General features: G+C 44.2%; 3 protein-coding genes across 5 annotated transcripts in view; 2 read left to right on the top strand and 1 right to left on the bottom strand.

Annotated features, from left to right (window-relative positions):
- Positions 1 to 2,835, bottom strand: part of ccdc93 (CCC complex scaffolding subunit CCDC93) — a 28,102-nt gene extending 25,267 nt beyond the window's left edge. The window contains exons 1-2 of one of the 3 annotated variants that reach the window (XR_012949463.1): positions 2,433 to 2,835; positions 128 to 241 (exon numbers count right to left, since the gene is read on the bottom strand). Coding sequence is in view for 2 of the 3 variants with exons in the window: in XM_076081018.1 (XP_075937133.1) it covers positions 128 to 241; positions 2,433 to 2,519 (201 nt within the window). In the remaining variant the exon portion in view is untranslated. The remainder of the gene's footprint in view (positions 1 to 127; positions 242 to 2,432) is intronic. The other 2 variants (XM_076081018.1, XM_076081019.1) reach the window with 2 other exon arrangements.
- Positions 2,836 to 4,478: 1,643 nt separating this feature from the next.
- Positions 4,479 to 7,227, top strand: LOC142937913 (U3 small nucleolar RNA-associated protein 14 homolog A). The gene has a single exon (XM_076081035.1). The coding sequence runs from the start codon at positions 4,614 to 4,616 to the stop codon at positions 6,939 to 6,941; it is 2,328 nt and encodes a 775-aa protein (XP_075937150.1). The 5' UTR covers positions 4,479 to 4,613; the 3' UTR covers positions 6,942 to 7,227.
- A 6,288-nt stretch (positions 7,228 to 13,515) lies between these two features.
- The window catches only part of insig2 (insulin induced gene 2), a 7,686-nt gene continuing 1,207 nt past the window's right edge, over positions 13,516 to 19,994 (top strand). The window contains exons 1-6 of the mRNA XM_076081052.1: positions 13,516 to 13,648; positions 16,077 to 16,188; positions 16,458 to 16,630; positions 18,504 to 18,628; positions 18,883 to 19,049; positions 19,589 to 19,688. Coding sequence (XP_075937167.1) covers positions 16,085 to 16,188; positions 16,458 to 16,630; positions 18,504 to 18,628; positions 18,883 to 19,049; positions 19,589 to 19,688 — 669 coding nt within the window. The 5' untranslated portion in view covers positions 13,516 to 13,648; positions 16,077 to 16,084. The remainder of the gene's footprint in view (positions 13,649 to 16,076; positions 16,189 to 16,457; positions 16,631 to 18,503; positions 18,629 to 18,882; positions 19,050 to 19,588; positions 19,689 to 19,994) is intronic.

Raw genomic sequence — 19,994 nt, forward strand, 5'->3', positions numbered from 1 at the left:
TGGTTTATGGGTGTTCACAGTTCAGCAAAACTTGTATATTTATCAACTGGACAAGCAAAAGTGTCCAGTAATGCCCCATGTTCGCAAGAACAGGGGAATTGTGCTATGATATAGGAGCAGCACGGACCTTATCAAACGGGGACAGTCCTTTAATCCGGGCTCTGAAGTAGCCAGCAGCCAGCAGCAGCTCCAGGATCTCTGCCAGCTTGATGCTCTGCTCCTCATCCTCTCGGGCTTCCACCTGGGACACAAACACACAGCGCTAGTTCAGGTAACTGGTAACTGGGAACGCTAACGAGTAATGGGGACAGTAACGAGTAACGAGTAACTAGTAACTGGGACAGTAACGAGTAACGGGTAACGAGTAACTGGTAACTGGGACAGTAACGAGTAACTAGTAACTGGGACAGTAACGAGTAACTAGTAACTGGAACAGTAACGAGTAACTAGTAACTGGGACAGTAACGAGTAACTAGTAACTGGTAACTGGGAACGCTAACGAGTAACGGGGACAGTAACGAGTAACGAGTAATGGGTAACGAGTAACTAGTAACTGGGACAGTAACGAGTAACGGGTAACGAGTAACTAGTAACTGGTAACTGGGAACGCTAACGAGTAACTAGTAACTGGTAACTGGGAACGCTAACGAGTAATGGGGACAGTAACGAGTAACGAGTAACTAGTAACTGGGACAGTAACGAGTAACGGGTAACGAGTAACTGGTAACTGGGACAGTAACGAGTAACTAGTAACTGGGACAGTAACGAGTAACTAGTAACTGGAACAGTAACGAGTAACTAGTAACTGGGACAGTAACGAGTAACTAGTAACTGGAACAGTAACGAGTAACTAGTAACTGATAACTGGGAACGCTAACGAGTAACGGGGACAGTAACGAGTAACGAGTAATGGGTAACGAGTAACTAGTAACTGGGACAGTAACGAGTAACGGGTAACGAGTAACTAGTAACTGGTAACTGGGAACGCTAACGAGTAACTAGTAACTGGTAACTGGGAACGCTAACGAGTAATGGGGACAGTAACGAGTAACGAGTAACTAGTAACTGGGACAGTAACGAGTAACGGGTAACGAGTAACTGGTAACTGGGACAGTAACGAGTAACTAGTAACTGGGACAGTAACGAGTAACTAGTAACTGGGACAGTAACGAGTAACTAGTAACTGGGACAGTAACGAGTAACTAGTAACTGGAACAGTAACGAGTAACTAGTAACTGGTAACTGGGAACGCTAACGAGTAACGGGGACAGTAACGAGTAACGAGTAATGGGTAACGAGTAACTAGTAACTGGGACAGTAACGAGTAACGGGTAACGAGTAACTAGTAACTGGGAACGCTAACGAGTAACTAGTAACTGGGACAGTAACGAGTAACTAGTAACTGGGACAGTAACGAGTAACTAGTAACTGGGACAGTAACGAGTAATGAGTAACTAGTAACTGGGACAGTAACGAGTAACTAGTAACTGGGACAGTAACGAGTAACTAGTAACTGGGACAGTTACGAGTAATGAGTAACTAGTAACTGGGACAGTAACAAGTAACTAATAACTGGGACAGTAACGAGTAATGAGTAACTAGTAACTGGGACAGTAACGAGTAACTAGTAACTGGGACAGTGACGAGTAACTAGTAACTGGGACAGCAACGAGTAACGAGTAACGAGTAACTGGGAACGCTAACGAGCAACAAGTAACTGGGACAGTAACGAGTAACTGGTAACTAGTAACTGGGACAGTAACTAGTGACTAGTAACTGGGACAGTAACGAGTAACGGGTAACGAGTAACTGGGAACGCTAACGAGCAACGAGTAACTAGTAACTGGGACAGTAACGAGTAACTAGTAACTGGGACAGTAACGAGTAACTGGGACAGTAACGAGTAACTAGTAACTGGGACAGTAACGAGTAACGAGTAACTGGGACAGTAACGAGTAACTGGGACAGTAACGAGTAACTAGTAACTGGGACAGTAACGAGTAACGGGTAACGAGTAACTGGGAACGCTAACGAGCAACGAGTAACTGGGACAGTAACGAGTAACTGGTAACTATTAACTGGGACAGTAACGAGTAACTACTAACTAGTAACTGGGACAGTAACTAGTAACAAGTAACTGGTAACAGGGACAGCTAACTTTAGTGTGCGAGTACACAGCCACATAGTGTCTGACGGAATGAAGCGGCCTGATGTTGATTCTTTTCTTGAAACTTTTAAATGTAACGTTGCTATTGAGACCTTTAAACAGTTAAATGACATTCAAATCCACCGTTATAGGCTATCTCTTACGACCGTCAGCTCCACCACATTAGCTAACGTGACAGCTATTTGTTAGCATACAGCGGTACACGCAGGTGTTACAGTAGAAGCTCGCGTTACTTCTGTGAACATTTGATTCAAACGCACTGCACCTGAATGAGGTTTCCGTCTTGGTCATACTGGGCTCCGATCTTAGAGCCAGTTCTCACTCTGTGGAAGACAGACGTAGCCGCCGCCATGATGGACTGCAGTGTTGATAATGACGGATCACATGACCGGATCACATGACGGTCAAATACTCTGTTTGGATGCCTACTTTTACGTGCAACTACACACGAAGTGATACATTATAACATGTATTATCTTATTTGAGCTCATGGTCTGTGTTTTAAACGAGTAACAGTGTCTTTAAGAGCACAAACGTGTCGACAACACAACATGCACGCGCACTTTCAGCCAGCAGAGGGAGCACGGAAATAGAAGAGTCATCTCCAGCCCAATTCTTATTCTTCTTCTTCTTCTTCTTCTTCTTCTTCTTCTTCTTCTTCTTCTTCTTCTTCTTCTTCTTCTTCTTCTTCTTCTTCTTCTTCTTCTTCTTCTTCTTCTTTGTTTTATGGCGGATGGCATCCAGTGAAAGGTGCATTACCGCCACCTACTACATTGGAGTGTGGACCTGATAACCTATCCCCTTCCCAAAACTAAACCAAAAAAAACGAAACAACAAAATAAAATAAAACAAAAACACGAAAAAGGAGTTCTCCATTTCAGAGACTTAAATTATTTTGCTCAATCCTGTTTCTTTCACGTATTGTAGTATGTTTCCTGCCCCCAAGGTTAATGCATCTTTTAGATTTAGTTCCTCCACTCCCAGCCTCCTCTTCAACCTGTCTCGCTCAAGTGAGAATTTCTGACAATGACATATGATATGGTCTACAGATTCTGGTATTTGGCAGTGCTCACATAGTCCTGTTGGGTGTTTATTTATTAGTTGCATTGTTTTGTTCAGCCTTGTGTGTCCAATCCTCAGTCTGGTTAATATGTTTTCTTCTGTAGCTCCAGCCCACTGTCCAGTTATTAATATCATATAACAGGTCATAGGTCATGTTCTTTCTGCTAAAGACTGCTCGTTTTTACCTTTAGCTACTCTCTGAGGAGATATCTCTCTACTCATCCAAAATGCTTACTTCTGTAAACGTATTTTACACATTTCTATTTGCTTGTAATTATAAATATCCTATTTTCGTTTTCAATTATTATCCACAGGTATCACCGCACATTTCTATTCAATCGTTGTTGCATTGTTTGTATTTCAATTGTTTCAATAAGAGTAGGGAAGAAAAAAGGAACAGAGAGCTAACGAGTTTTAAATGGTGCCTCTCCAGAAAAGAGGATTACTGTATGAAATATTACAATCACTATTCAGAACACATCAACTGAGGGTTGATTTAGTGTGGGTCCCTGTTGGAGTCGATGGAAATGAGAAGGCGGATACAGCAGCAAAAAGGGCTTTGAAGAGTGGAATAAATAACGTTAATGTAAATATAAGTAAGTCAGAAGCTAAAGTGGTGATTAAGGGACAAATCAAAAAGATATGTCAGAACGAATGTAATAAAGTGAGCAAAGGAAGATATCTGTTTAAAGATAAAGCATTGGTTGGGAGGGCAGGATCTAGTGCACCAACTAGAAAAGAGGAGATGATGAATGGAATGACTAAGGAATGGCCATACTGTTCCCTCTGTGTTACTAGAAAGCATAACAATGGAAAGTGTGCATTTTGTGAAGAAGAAGAAACTGTGGACCATGTTTCATTGTCCTGTCAGAGGTACGAGTCAGCCAGAGACCTTTTGAAAAATGGTCGAGGAGAGATTGGAGAGGAGAATATAATTAATGTACTAAAGAAAAGCTTTAGTGACAGATGTTGGAAACTTCTCCTGGAATATTTAGAGTCAACAAGACTAATGAATGGAATTTGAGAAAAAACTCAATTATTTATTTCTTTGTTATGTTTTTGTATTTTTATTTTTATTTTATTTATATGTTTGTTTGTTAGTTTTTCGTATTAGAGCATTATTATCCTTAGTCCACACTCCAGATTAGTGGGTGGCGGTAATGCACCCGAAAGCTATTTGCCAACCGCCAGAAGGAGAAGAAGAAGAAGAAGAAGAAGAAGAAGAAGAAGAAGAAGAAGAAGAAGAAGAAGAAGCAGAAGAAGAAGAAGGAAAGGAGCTATTTTGCGACAGTGCTGCTCACATTCCAGTGACTGATTTACGACAACGGCTCCGTTCACGGCTCACGTGTGTACAGTCCGCTCCGTTCCGTCGTGTGTACTCAACATGGCTAAAGTTTCTAAGAAGAAAGAGATTAAAACGGTTGTCAAGAAGAGCTCCGCGGTAATGGATAAGCTCGCAGCGGTGGGGCCAGATGTGGTCGACTACGACGACGAGGAGGATTTAAATAAGGCCGATGAAATCATCACCAGTGAAGAGGAGGAGGACGAGGATGAACGAAAACGGCAAAAGCTGCTGGAAGCCATCAGCGCGCTCGGTAGTAAGAGGAAGACAAAGCTGGGGGAGAGATCCGAGGCGTCCGTCCAGATGTCTGAGTTTACCGTCAAGGCGGACGGGGAGGGCGACAAAATCGACCTGTCGGACCTCATCGGGACCATGGAAAAAACCTCCGCTGTCCCAGCAAAGACCAGAAAGCAGCTGAAGAACCTGCTGCGGAGGAACCATACTATTGAATGCCCTCTAACCAAGCAGCAGAGTGAGAGGATCCAGAGAGATGTAGCATTCCAGAAGGCAGCCACAGAGGTGACCCGGTGGAAGAGCATCATCAAACAGAACCAGAGGGCCGAGCAGCTGGTCTTCCCCCTGAACCAGGAACCTCCAGGCCCTAAACCCATGGAGAGGGTGGTGAGCGGCTGGAAGGCGCAAACCCCGCTGGAGCAGGAGATCTTCGCCGTCCTGTCCGCCAACAAGCAGCCCATCAACGACCCCATCTTGACCCCGGCCGAGGAGGCTTCGATGCGGGCGATGAGCCTGGAGGAGGCCAAGATCCGACGCGCAGAGCTGCAGAAAGCCCGGGCCCTGCAGTCCTACTACGAGGCCAAGGCCCGGAGAGAGAGGAAGATTAAGAGTAAGAAATACCACAAAGTGCAGAACAAGGCAAAGCGTAAAGACCTCCTGAAGCAGTTTGATGAGATGGTGCAGACGGACCCTGCCGCTGCCTTAGAGGAGTTAAATAAGATTGAGCTGGCCAGGATGCAGGAGAGGATGTCGCTGAAGCACCAGAACAGTGGCAAGTGGGCCAAGTCGAAGGCGATCATGGCCAAATACGATGACGGGGCTCGCAAAGCCATGCAGCAGCAGCTGGAGGTAAACAAAGAGCTGACCCAGAAGCTTGTGACCTCGCTGAATAACGAGGAAGAGGAGGAGGAGGAGGAGGAGGAGGAGGATGCAGGCGACGCAGAGCAGCTGCCTGATCTTGTAACTGATGCAGAGCACGGACTGGATTCTTTAAATCCCTGGATGACAGGGAAGCTGTCTGAAGAGCCCACAGAAAAAGAGAAAAGTGAGCCTGTGGATCTCACAGCAGCAGGGCCTGGAAATACAGTGGAAGAAGATGAGGATGAGGTTGAGGAAACAGAAGAGGAAGCGCTCCTCAGAGAGTTTGACAGCAGGAGGAAACTGCGTCAGGCTCAGGACACTGACGCAGCACCTTTAATAAATGTGGATGATGAGGAGGATGAAGCTGCTGCAGCAGAGGACCCAGATGCATCAGACAAAGAGGAAGAGGAGCTCACAGAGTTCACAAGTCTTTTCCGAGGAATAGCAGACAGCCGTCAGGAGGCTGAAGCAGAGAAAGCTGAGGCAACTGCAGACGCTTCAGCTCAGCTGGAGGAAGATGTGATCAGGATCAGGACTCTGGAGGACATGGAGCTCCTCTGTCAGGAGAAGTCAACCAGTGGAGAAGCAGCTGCTCCGCCCCAGCAGCCCTCAGACACCGAAAACCTGCCTTCTGCAACTCAACAGGCAGGCAAGAACAAAAAGAGAAAGAGAGGGATTGAGCTGAACGAAGTTCTCACCAAAAGGACACAAGTCATTCAAGTCCCACTCACTCCAACCATGGAGGACACAGAGGACTCTGATGGAAAGCTGGACCAGAGGGGGCTCATTAAAGAGGCCTTTGCTGGAGACGACGTCGTCTCAGACTTCCTTAAGGACAAGAGGAAGCAGGAGGACGCAGGGAAGCCTAAGGTGGTGGACCTGACACTGCCTGGGTGGGGTGAGTGGGGCGGGACGAGCCTCAAGCTGTCCCGCAGCAAACGCAGGAGGTTCAAGATCAGGACGGCACCGCCTCCACCCAGGAAAGATCAACACCTGCCCGGTGTCATCATGTCGGAGAAGAGAAACAGCTCCATCAGCCTCCACCAGGTGAGCTCGCTGCCCTTTCCCTTCGAGAGCCATGCACAGTTTGAGAGCACCATCCGCTCTCCGCTGGGACGCACCTGGAACACCGAGCGGACTGTTAAAAAGATCAACAAGCCCAAGGTGGTCACCCAGCTGGGCGCCATCATCGAGCCCATGGCCCGGGAGGAGCTGATGAAGCAGGCGTCCACTGGGAATAAAAGTGTGGTGGACTCATGGAAACGAAAATATTAAGTGTTACGACTGTACGTGCTCACTGCTCACCGGTAGATCAAGAGAAGAGGAGCGCAGCAGCTTGTGAGCCGCTGCTCAGCCGCTCTGCAGACACTCAGCTCAGTTTGCTGTCATCTATGTTGTGACATCATCTCAGCAGTTCAACAGCTGACATGATGTATTTAACGATGCTTTTCTGCAGCCTTTCATATTGTATATTTGAGAGATGTTTAATCAAATATATGAGATGAACTATGTCGTGAAGAATATCTGAAATAAATTCTCTTTGGAGTTAAAGATATGGTTACAGGCTTGTAAGTTGAATTATTAACACTATTCCTTATTTCCCTCATGATGCTTGTGACTGTGTCGCTGCATTGGTGGTTAACACATCATCCTGTTTCTGTCTCACACACACACACACACACACACACACACACACACACACACACACACACTGTGGAGTGTGAACCTGGTGCAGCACGTTTAACAGCAGGTTCTCGTGTCCTCACTGTTCTTAACTGGTCCCAGTGGCTCATGTACAACACTCCATCACAAGTTTAATGTTCTTCATTCGCATTGTTAGTTGACTGAAAGTATTGAAGTATTAACAGCAAAATGTCCCAAAAGTATCAAAAGCGACTGATTATGCAGGAGGGCTGATTTAAAGGCATGTTACTGTGAGTCAATATTTCTGTCTGCAGGCTGGTAGCAGTGCTTCTTTACTTAATGGGTTGTTAAACGTACAGTATGAATATGTGTTGTATCTTTATTATTCGTTGCTCAGTCTAGGTTTCTCAGACCTGAGTCTGTAAACTAGTAACTAGCTATCGCTGTTGGACCGATGGAGTGGAGCAGAAACATACAGAAGAATATGGAAATGGTACCTAACATTGTACTTGTATTTACAGCATAGCACTCCTGATACTATATATACATATATATATACTTATTCTCTATTTTAATGCTGACGAGCTAAGTTAAGTTGAGGCAGACTGAACTTAATTGTAAAGTTTAGTCAAGAAGTGAAGAAAGTGAACTCGTCCACTGAAGCTTGATGAGAGATGTAAGGTGAGTACATGTGAGTTTAAGCACACAATCATCCCAAGAACAGCAGCTGTGACCTTCCACTGTGACCTTCAATAATTCAATCCAAATATGGAAGAAAAGTTTGGACTGATCCGAAAACATTACAATCATAATAAACATCTAATCATACGCATTTAAATCATTTGATTTGAACTTGTTTTAACTTCTTGTATGGCTGCTGGTTCTTTAGACACATAAACACTTGGAAGATGGGATTATAGACAAATTCATATTCCTGACAGTATGGTGTCATAAAACATAAAAACATTTCAAACGATACCCAGCTGTGTTAACAATGTAGAACTGAAAAAAGATCATAAATCTAATTAATAGGCGATCAAATGTTATGTCATTTTTCAAGCAATATAGTATGACTATACTATACTTTTCTTTATTGGATAGTAAAATACAAATCTTTGGGCTTTGGACTGTTAATTCAAGTTGAGTGTTAAATTGTGATTTTAGTTTATTTCTGACATTATAGACCAAACAATTATAGAGAAAATAACAACCAGGTTAGTGGTTATATTATCAAAAGAAATCCTCAATTCCAACTCCATTAATAACAATACTTCTCTTGTAAGGGGGAATATTCTTTGTTAAATGGCTCAAAATCAAAAATGAACTGGTGTTTGAGGCTTTTACATTTTGGGGGATGCTGGGTTGAAACCTATGTGAATGATGTAAAGTGCCCACTGAGCAGCAGGTCTGCAGGTACGGTCACACTTCATTCAGCTCCCACTGCCCGCCTTAGAGTGGGAGGGGTCACAGCATCCAGCAACAGCATTCTACTAGTTTGTGCTCGACTTCCTCTCCCTCTCTTTCTCTGTTTGATTTCCAATACATGTGTAAGGCCATGCAGCAGTGTCTAAAAGAAAAGCCATTACAGTTGGGTTAAACCTTCACACATGGGTGAGAGTGCATGCTTTGGCACCTGACATCTCTGTATTTCACGTGATAGACACTCTATTAAAGCGGCGGATCCCGTAATGGACTATGCATCAGTTCAGGTAATGGTTGTCAGCTTGAGTGCCCGAGAGGCAGTGGAGAATTCCATTAGAAACCTTATAGTTACTAAATCAGTCATTCTCCATCTTCCTCTCTATCGAACCACCTCTTTGGGGCAATTACTACAGCTTCATACAGCTTTCAACAATGAAAAGAGACCTAGTCCTTGGACTCCCTCCTGTCCGCTGGACTGCAACGAGATCAGACAGTGATTCTCACTCAGATATATGAAGGCTGCTGTGGCTGTAAATCAGAGAGCCGGGGGTATGAACGGCCTACAACCCCCATGATGGAACATGTTTTTCTCCATAATGCCCATTTGTGAGATCTGCTTAAATATTTGTTCTAGGATGAAGGAGCGTTTATGCCTCCCTTAAAGGTACGAAGATGCAATACTGACTTCTGTTCCCGGATCAGTTCTTACAGTGTGTTATGGATATAAGATGTGACTGAAGACACAGGTTATCTCACTGTATTTATCATCATGCACAGTAATTCCAAACTGATTGGCAAACATTAGAGTCATGGGCAAACACCCATGACAGTCACGTTCTCCGACACACAGCAGTAGATGTTCAAACCTGCAGCCGCTGCTGATTCACTGCAGTCCGATTGGCTCAGAGGTGTGTGCGTGAAACGGTGTGCTAGAGGACCCTTACCCATTCCCACCCTGACAGGTGTGAGATTAACTTAGTTAGGTGCAGAGTCACTCATGCACACCAAATTAAATTAATGGAACAAATTTCCCTCCTAATTAAGATGAAAATACGTGTCAGTTGTAACCTTGCTGAGCACTAATTATATACAAATGATTTATCATCTGTTTGGTCCTGAATAGCAATGGGCTCACCTCTCCGATAGCCCTGGCTGAGTGTTAAGAGATGGCCCCTGATTAACAGTGACAGGTTGTGCTGCGGAGAAGCTGCACGTCGCTGGCCAGCCAATCGCAGCCAGCCTGAGCTCAGACTCTCCTCCCTTCCATTAACCTACATTGAGTGTGCAGCTGAGCATCGCTGTAACTTGGCTCTCCTTCTTGTTTCTCTCCTCAGAATGAAAATAAAGTACATTCAAAGAGGAAAGGTGGGGGGAGATGGTGTGACTGATGCAGTCTGATGGAGCAGGGGGATGAGAGTGGTAAAACCTGAAGCAGGGATGAATCCTACGAGATGTGCCATTCGTACTGAGACTGGATTAGCATGTGCATCTTTAACAGGCTCTCCACCTCAAATAACAAATTGAACAATGCAGAATACAGTTAAGCTCATACATCTACATTCTATGCCTGGCGGCGGATAATTGCTTCTAGGTGCCCTCGAACAAAAACGAGCTTGTATCAGCCAAGTACCAGCCTGACACCAGCAGGTGGTGCAATAGGTTAAGCCTGCCAAAAGCCACTGTATAGACTCCTGTGAGCTAAAATATCAAAATAAGCAGGGCTTCATTATACAATTACAGCCTAACTGGGATATTCCATCTTATTTCCTCCTGCCTTGCAAGTACAGATATATTTCAATGGGCGGAGGCTCTGATTAGCATTAGAATCAGAGTCCCTTGTGATGCAAAGGACACACCGGCCAATCTGTAATCATTGTTCCGCAGGCTTGCTCACAGGGGATACAGCCCGCTTTGTCATTATCATTCAATATGCCACACACTTGGTGGCATAGCTTCTGTGGTGCTGCCAGTAACGAGGCATTTGCATTTTCCTCCTCATAGTTCCAAGAAATTGTGCAGACAATCATGCACCACAAATGACTCCTCTCTGTTTCCACTGGCTGAAGATGAGAGATGCCGTTCCTCCCTGACTGCTGCTAAAGACACAGAAAAGATCCCTCTTTCTATGTTTCATTTCCTCCTTGTGTGATTCTCCTTCTGCAATGGTCTGTGTGCGTCCTCAGAATGTCATTATGTACAGGTGTCAGCTGCAGCCATTGGGGATCATTTGACTTTCTATTGTAATTTGGGGTTATTTAGCCGACACCTTGTTGCTTGTTGGATGTTGTTGTGTTAAATGTCAGTATGGCTGCACAGGGGACGTACCAGTGTTCTCCAGCTTATTTCTCTCTCCTGTCTTTAGCTGAGTCTGTCTGTCTGGAAACCTGCTATTCCCCTGCTGCTGGAGACACACTCAGAGCATGTCAAGCACAGAGAGGGAATGTCAAGCACTCATTGTAAGAGCGGCCTCCACTTTGCTGCTGCCTGCCCTGTGGGTGTAGGTTCTTGTAACATGCACAAATGAAATACAATGATCAATGTATGAATTTCACATAAAAACAAAGGAGTTCACATTTGTGTATGTCATTGTGACCCTGACTCTAATCTTTCTCAGGTTTTGTCGTTGATACATTTACATATTTATGGGTAAAGTTGAAGGCCCCATACTGCAGAGTGCTCAGGTCCCTAACATGTGACACATTCATTGGAATACCAGAGCAGCAGCCATTTTCTTTTGTTGCTCCCACGCCCCCTCTTCCCAATTTACCCCCTGCCTGTAGCGAGAGAGAACTGGAGGTCGAGGTGTGAGAGGCTTGGCAAACAGCTTCTCACGTCATAGCTGTCTGGGGATTGGCACATGAGGCAGCGAAGGAGGGGGTTAGAGGTTAATTATAGACAACAGAGAGGTCACAGGGTCTATTATTCTGGAGCTGGGACCTGCAACGGTCCAATGGGAATGACATTTATGACGAGGGTCTGGCCCCACCCCTCCATCACCATACACACCCACAACCCACCCTGCGCACGCCATCACTCACATTTATACTGAAGGAGCCGACAGTGGGACTCAGTGGTCTGATAATGAAAAGGCCCTTAGCGTTTGGCACCGGCAGGATGATGAATTGAATCCCTGGCTGTTCTCTGGCTGCGTCAGGGGGCCTCAAGGTAGCCCTTGACAACTAATCGACAGCCCCCGATCCCTCCTCTTTCCTACCAGACTTCCTTTATCACTCTAATTATTAGGGTTAAGTGAGTCTCCCATGGGACTGTGAGTAGTACACTGAATAGAACCTGCAGAGTCATTTTATTGGAAACAAAATCAATGGCAGAAGCATAAATGAATCTATATGGCTGCCTGCATCTGATGATATTGAGTTGTATGTTCAAATTGTCCTCCCTGAAGGTTTGTTGAGACAATTTTTGTTCCAAATGATAATGGATTTTTAAGATATAATGAAATAAAAGGCTGTTTTATATATATATATATATATATATATATATATATATATATATATATATATATATATATATATATATATATATGATATTTTAAGAACAAATCCATGTGCAGAGTCAAACCAACAATGAATGTATCAACTAAACAGTATTGTGTGTGTGTATCAAAGCCTGATATATCTTCTTCCTTTGTGTCTTAGAGCTCCATTGTTGTCCAAAAACTATTAAAAACACATCAATGAGCCATACTGTTGCACTGGATGACATGTTCCTTCATGAACACACACACTGGAGGTTATTTTGACTCAATCCCACATACACTGGTGCTTTAAATATACTCAGTAAAGCAACAAATTCAATTCAACTTCAATTAAATTGATTTGTACAGCCCAAAATCACACATTTGCCTCAGGGGGCTTTACTCTGAAAAGGATACAACCTCCTCTATCCTCGGACTCTTGCTTCGGAAAAGGAAAAACTCCCCCCACAAAAAAACTTGAATGGGGAAAAAAAGAAGGAAACATCCGGAAGAGCAGCAGAAGAGGGACCCCTCTCCCAGGATGGACAATAGACCCACAGGTCCACCCACCAAAGACATTTTGGACCAGTCACCAACCAAACTTTGTAAAAACAAGTGTCAAACCCCACGACATTTAAACTGTTTGATTATATCTCTGTAAATTGCTGCCAGGTGTGTAACACTACAATCTAAATATGTTTAATTTCAGCATCTTATTCTGAACTCAACTCGAGTTTTTGAAATGTGTAGCATGACAGCTACAGTTAACCATGATAAGTTAACTCTGGGCTGTGGTGTGATGAGAGATCATGGTCTGTTTATATTGAAACTATTGTGTAATCCCTAAAACCCTGTCATGAGCAGCAGGCCCCGGTATGAATACTAAATGGAGTGAGGATTAAGAGTGATCCACACTGTGACTGTCTCACCCCTGCATCTCTGTAAGCCTATTAGACCACAAGAGACAATCAAACATGTCGCAGAAAATGTTTGTGGAGGAGGAATGACTAAAACAGACTGAAACGCTGCAGTAGCTTTAAAAAACACATACAAAATACACAAATTACATAGTTTTTTTAAACTGCCAATTTAATCCACCATCTTGCAATTAATTTTTAGGTTAGACATTAATATTTAACATTTAAAAATCAACATTTTAGTATTTGACCCTTATTTATGATGTACAATTGTTTGCGACTTCTGCAGACATGACTTCGTTTTTGGGGAACGTAAACTCTAATCACGTGATTCATCTTCGCGTAACGTGGTTACGTCATGGCTTTAGACGCTGATTGGTGTTCGCTCATCTTAGACAGCCGGAAGTAGTCTCAGACGGGAGAGAAGGCTAAATAAGTTGTGCCTATTGCAGCCTGCATACGCTGAGCTATTTTAAATGTCATGTCTAACTTTAATTGTACTGGAACGTCTCTGTTACTATAAGGTAAGAGTTATCCTCGACCTCAGCCAGTGTGCTACGACGGGGGACTTCCAACATGCATTCTAGCTAACATTATTGGATACATCGGGTTAGCCAACTGACGACCAGCTAACTAACTTAGCGTACCAGCTGCCATCACAACTCGCGTTATTTGTTCGTTATTACTTTTAACACGTACTACCTTAATGTAGTTGTTTCGTTGTCTCTTTTAAACGTATTCATCTGCAGCATGTAGCGTTAGCAAGGGCAAATGTTGACGCTGCTGAATGAATAGCGTTTAGCGAGTTAGCGTGTATGCTAGCTACATCAACCCGATAGTTAACGCTGAGTTATTAACGTTATTAGAAAATAAAGTCTAAAGTTCTGCCTCAGATTAGCACACAACGTCACATGAGGTGAACTGTCCCCGGTGTGTGCCTCTTATGCACTGCTCAGGCTGGGGTTAAAGGTGAACAGCTAACGTTAGCTCTCTAACGCTAGCGCAGCATTCATTTAAAGTACTAACTGTCTGTTGATGGAAACGTGATGCAGCATTTGTATCAATCACGACCACAATATTAAGCACTGAACAGCATTTCTAGACTTGATACATTACGACGATGCATAAGGCCAGCAGAGAAATGACATGTTACGTCTCTGGTGACACTGAACAAGCAGAGAGAAATCCTGGAGCTTCTCCAAATCCGGTGTGTTACGGAATACCGTCGAGGCCAATGTGACCGTAGGCTTCAGAACCACAATCACACGTCTAGGCTGAGTGTTGTGCTTAAAGAGTAACTTGCAGTGAATCGATGAGTAGCACAATGATCTAGAGACACTAGCTTTTCATACAAATATACTCTACAGTGACTTCTGCTGTGGTTTATGTAATGACAAATGTATTTCTGCATCAACAAACACAAACTGGAGGTGACGTCAGATGAGGGAGAGCATCCAGTTTAATAATGATAATAATTACGAGTCACAATGCTACTGTTGACACTGAAGAGGTTATACTATTTACATATGACGGACCACAGTCTGACCTCTGGTTTCCAAGAGACCCGCAACACACAAGATTTAGGAGAAATAACAGATGTTAGCAGAACTTGCGTTCTTGTGTGTTAATCCAACTGAAGAGCAGTCTCTGCGAGTATAAACCAAAGCTTTGTTTATTCCAAAGACTGGAGATAAGAAGTGCACATAGTGGTCGTGACGTCACCCATTGCTTGTGGACTGCCGCTTGTCATTTTGTCCATCGACGTCAAGAATCAAGAGGACAACAAGTGTAACTGGCAAAACGCCATAAAGCAACCTCCACAATGACAGGAGGAACTGTCATGAACTGTAAACTCAGATTTCATGTATTACTTCATCAACTTTCAACGTTGGTTCAAGGCGTTTCGACGGTTACACTCATTGTCTTGTTGCTTCTTCACAGTACATTTTGTTTAGTACATTCTCTGGCGTTTTGGAGAATAAGTGCAACAAACAGCACGTTGGGCATAACCGCCTCCGTGCATGCTCGGAGCTTATGCGACATGCGGAGGCTCGCGCTACGATGCCAAGCGTGACTATAAACAAAGCTATCGGAGCTCCTGAGACATGACAAATAGTTCACTGATTAAAGCACTTTTAACATGTCTTTTGCAAAGACGTCTAAGTCATTTTAAAATACCAATATTTTTTTCAAAACGTAATACAGGAGGTCTTATTAAAATATAGATTTGAGTATATATTTTTGTCGTTTAGCGTTTCACACTCGTCTTCTTGCTTCTTCACAGTACACTTTGTTTGCCATGAACAGTGCCTTGAGCATAAGAGCATCTGTGCATGCTTGGCTCACACTAATCTGCAGAGGTATAAGCAGAGCTTTAACTCAGGCCTTGGAGACCATGGCTTCTTCCTGTGGTGCGTACTTGCATTCTTCAGGAGGTGTGCGGTGCGTCACTGCCCCTCTCTGCTGCTCTGGTAGCTCTGCACAACCTTTACCACACAAGTATGAATAAGGCATTAGACTGCATTGTTTTGGTAGACCTAATAATCTGGCCTGTTTACATACACACAGACTACATTCAATTCAATTTATTAGTACAGCCCAAAATCACAAATGTTTCCTCAGAGGGCTTTACAGTCTGTACACATGCGACATCCTCTGACCTTTGACCCTCACATCAGAACAGGAAGAACTCCCCAAAAACCTTTAACGGGGAGAAAAGAGGGAGAGCAACAGAGGAGGATCCTCCATCAGGATGAAGTGTGATAGATGTCACGTGTACAGAATGAACAACATAAGAGAATACACCGTATCTAAATCAAAGTGCAGAGGAGAGCGAACATTATTGTGATAAATATATTGTATGGATAATGTTATACGTTATGGTGGCTAATGTTACAGTTGGTACAGTAGCGGTTAACGACGTCATCCACCCTTCTGTATTTCCTGACCTAGGCTTACGAATGTCCCGAACACTGACAGCCATGAGCGACAGCGCAGTGACCAGGGGCCAGCAGCAGATGTCAGGGCCTTCCCGGGGCCCCTATATCTCAGTCATCACCAACAGGTTAGTGCTGCATCTTCTCAACCAAAGCTCACCTTAAGCAGAACATCATGATGACTAAAGACAGGGATGTATACTTTTTGAAACCCATAAGCTCCTTTTCTGCCTTGTTTTATGAAGCATAGCTATGGGAGCATATGTTGGAGTCTGCAAGGCAACGGCTGCAGTACACTGTATTGATGTACTTTGAGGCCTTCCTCTTATCATGTTTTGTCAGTTTGCACTATAAAACATGTCCCTAGTCTCCTGACTCCCTTTGCTCTGCATTGTAGGACCACCAACCTGGTAATCCGAGGGGCCATGTTGTTCTCTGTGGGCGTCTTCCTGGCTCTGGTGCTGAATTTACTTCAGGTGCAGAGAAACGTCACCCTCTTTCCCCCTGATGTCATCAGCAGCATCTTCTCCTCGGCCTGGTGGGTACCGCCCTGCTGTGGCACGGCTTCAGGTATGTGAAAAAAGTCCCGTCTGGTTTATTTTCATCTTTTAGGAAAGGAGAGAAGGGATTAAAAAGGGGGGAAGTTCTGGTGGTTCTCAGCTGAAATGGTCTGAGAGGTGGTGTAGTATTCTGGCATGTCTTGTCATACAGCACAAGTACTTGATAGCTCTCAGTACTGCACAGAGATGGTCACATCAAAATCCAGCTGGGTTGTGAGCATAGACTATAAGAAGTGGACATAGTCACCGTGACGTCGGTTCAGCATTTTGTCCGTCACCGTCTGAGTTTTTTGCAACCAGAAGTGACACAAGAGGGTGGAGCTAAGTACACCCTGACAATTATAAGACATTTTAGGCGATTGAGTCTATTTCGGGAGGGACAACTGTGACTCAGTGGTAGAGCAGGGTCGTCATTCATCAAAGGATCGGCGGTTCGATCCCCGGCTCCGCTAGTCCATGTGTCCTTTGGCAAGACACCAAATTGCTCCCGTCTGCCTGCGGTGTATGTACAGGTGTGAATGTTAGAGAGTCCTGGTGGGCAGGTGGCACCTTGCATGGTAGTCCTGTCATTAGTGTATGAATGGATGAATGATGACATGTAGTGTTAAAGAGCTTTGGATGGACGGAACACTAGAAAATAGAAACACAAGTACAGTCCATGTACACTGACATTGTAATACACCATGTGGCACCAAGTGGTTTCAGGCACACTACCAGGCATTTATACCACAGTCAACATACATGATTGAAGGGCCCAATCCCAAAGTCCACACTCATGACTTGACGGTGGGCGTGTCGGGCGGCACGTCGTCTGTTACGTCGGGTGGGTTGCCATGTTGAGCGCACATTATATTTCCCACAATTTAAGCTTCTGCATTTTCCAAATGCAATAGTATTACTCACACGTATTGTTCGGTTCGCAATGCGTACCGAACGGTTCAATACGAATACGTGTATAATAAGTATTTGGACGGTGACACATTTTTCTAATTTTGCCTCTTTTCACGACTCCAGTGGATTTTAAAGGGAGCAGTCAATGTGTGGTTGAAGTGCAGACTTTCAGCTTTAATTCAATGCATAAAATATTACATGAACTGTTCAGGAATTATGGCCATTTTTATACAGTCCCCCACATTTTCCGAAAATACCAAGTCTATTTACCTTTTATGAAACTTATTTTTCCAGACTCCTTTTCTTCTGTTTTCATCTTTCTGATCTTTGTGTTTTACGGTTTGAGCACATTTTGTCATCAGAAAGCGTCTCATTGTCTGATCGATGCATGAAATGTCAGCAATTCATGAGAACATGTAATGAATTTGATGTAATTGTTTTTAATCAAATAAAACAAAACATTCCATCCTTTTGTAAGATGTAGCAGTAAATTGGATGACTTGCCCCTCCCCCAAGGTTCTCCTCAGCATGTTCCTGGCGCTCTAATTGGCTGGAGGTCAGATCTTTCGACTGCTAGGTGATGCATCTTGGAACATCGAGCGCCAAGCCAACGTCAGTTTGCCTCTGATCTGGGGCTTCTGTTGGGAAGCGAGTGAAGACTCCGGGCTAGGGTTGTGTAGTGTGTCCCCGTGATGGAAACCAAAACATAAGCATCGTTTTTCCTGTTCATTCGGCTTTGTGAAGAATCTGCTTACAGTGGCTGATTGACTAATTGTCAAAGAGAAGTTGTCCACATCAGATCATACTGTATTTAACAGCTGCAGTAAAGTGTTCCCATCCAAACAGCCCTCTGTAGGTCATGTGCTCTGAGTATTTGCTGTTGTTACTATCAGAGCTCCGGAGCCCAGAACGTGGTATTCAGGACAGACCCACACCAGACTGTGCCACCACAAGCCTCTTGATTTTCTGCTCTGTTTATTCTCCCCTCGCAGCAATGATCGGGCTGCTGTACCCCTGCATCGACAGCCGCCTGGGGGAGCCACACAAGTTCAAGCGGGAATGGTCCAGTGTGATGCGCTGCGTGGCTGTGTTTGTGGGCATCAACCACGCCAGTGCTGTATCCTTAACGTGTTGGGCTTTGTGCATCTGCTGTTCTTTAATACTTCTATATGGTGGGTTGCAATGTTCCTCCCCCTCAGTGTCTGCAGTGGTTTGTGTGCACTGCCGTACGTCACTGTTTAAGTTCATTAACTGGTGTAACACTGACTGGACATGGACCTCCACAGCACGGCTGCCCTGTAACACAGCTGTGTGAACTAGTTTGGAGCTACCAGCCACTCACTGCTTGGTCCTTGACCCTACCTCTGTCAGAAAGTGGACTTTGCCAATAACGTGCAGCTGTCTCTGACTCTGGCGGCGCTCTCCATTGGTCTGTGGTGGACCTTTGACCGCTCCCGCAGTGGCTTTGGCTTGGGGGTCAGCATCGCCCTGTTGGCGACGCTGGCCACCCAACTCCTGGTTTATAATGGAGTCTTTCAGTAAGTTCACATTTAAAAAGCTTTATTGGCATGACCGTAATGAATATGTATCTATGTTCCCTGTTTCTATGGCCGGGCTGTGAGCGCTCAGGCTCTACTTTGTTCAAATGTTTCTCATTTGTTGTGGAAGCAAACGAATGAAAGCAGAGGAACATGTACAGAAAGGAAGAGGAGCATACAGGCCATATGAGACGGAACCAAATAGCAAACAGACAGTTATTTTATGTGTATCAAGGATTGTTTTGCAAGATTGTAATAGCTAACCTACGCTTTGGTTATAAATGTTGTTCTTTGGCAGCACAGGTTTCCGTTACTGTATCTGACTAAATCCTCCACCAGCAATGCCAACGCAATTTCTTGTCTCATTGTATTTGTGAATTTCTCTTGTAATTTGCGTTTGGCAGCTTTCCTGTCTTGGATATCTTGTGTATTTGACCTTTTATTAAGCAGTCAGTCTCACCAAGATAACCACAGATGAAGGGTAAGGTTTGGCATGCATTGCTGCAAGAACTAAGAGCTGCTGCTTCTTCTCTGCACAGGTATACTTCACCAGACTTCCTGTATATTCGCTCCTGGTTACCTTGCATCTTCTTTGCAGGCGTGATAACGATGGGAAACATAGGACGGCAGCTAGCCTTGGTAAGAAACTGGAATCTTTTCAGAAATTCTGCTTTACTCTGTTGAATTAGTAATCAATTCATGCTGGACTGTAAAGCAAACAGATGAGTGTCAGATCAGCAGGCAACCTCACTTAGAAGTGAAGCCAAAGCTCCATGTGTTAAAGCTGCATTCTCTCTAGTGTCCACCAGGGGGCGACTCCTCTGGTTGTATAGAAGTCTATGAGAAAATGACTCTACTTCTCTCTTGATTTATTACCTCAGTAAACATTGTAAACATGAGTTTATGGTCTCAATCTCTAGTTTCAAGTCTTCTTCAATACAGCAT

The sequence above is a fragment of the Anarhichas minor genome, unplaced genomic scaffold, assembly GCF_050575085.1.
Source record: "Anarhichas minor isolate MPS153535 unplaced genomic scaffold, ASM5057508v1 ptg000078l, whole genome shotgun sequence".
NCBI lineage: Eukaryota > Metazoa > Chordata > Actinopteri > Perciformes > Anarhichadidae > Anarhichas > Anarhichas minor.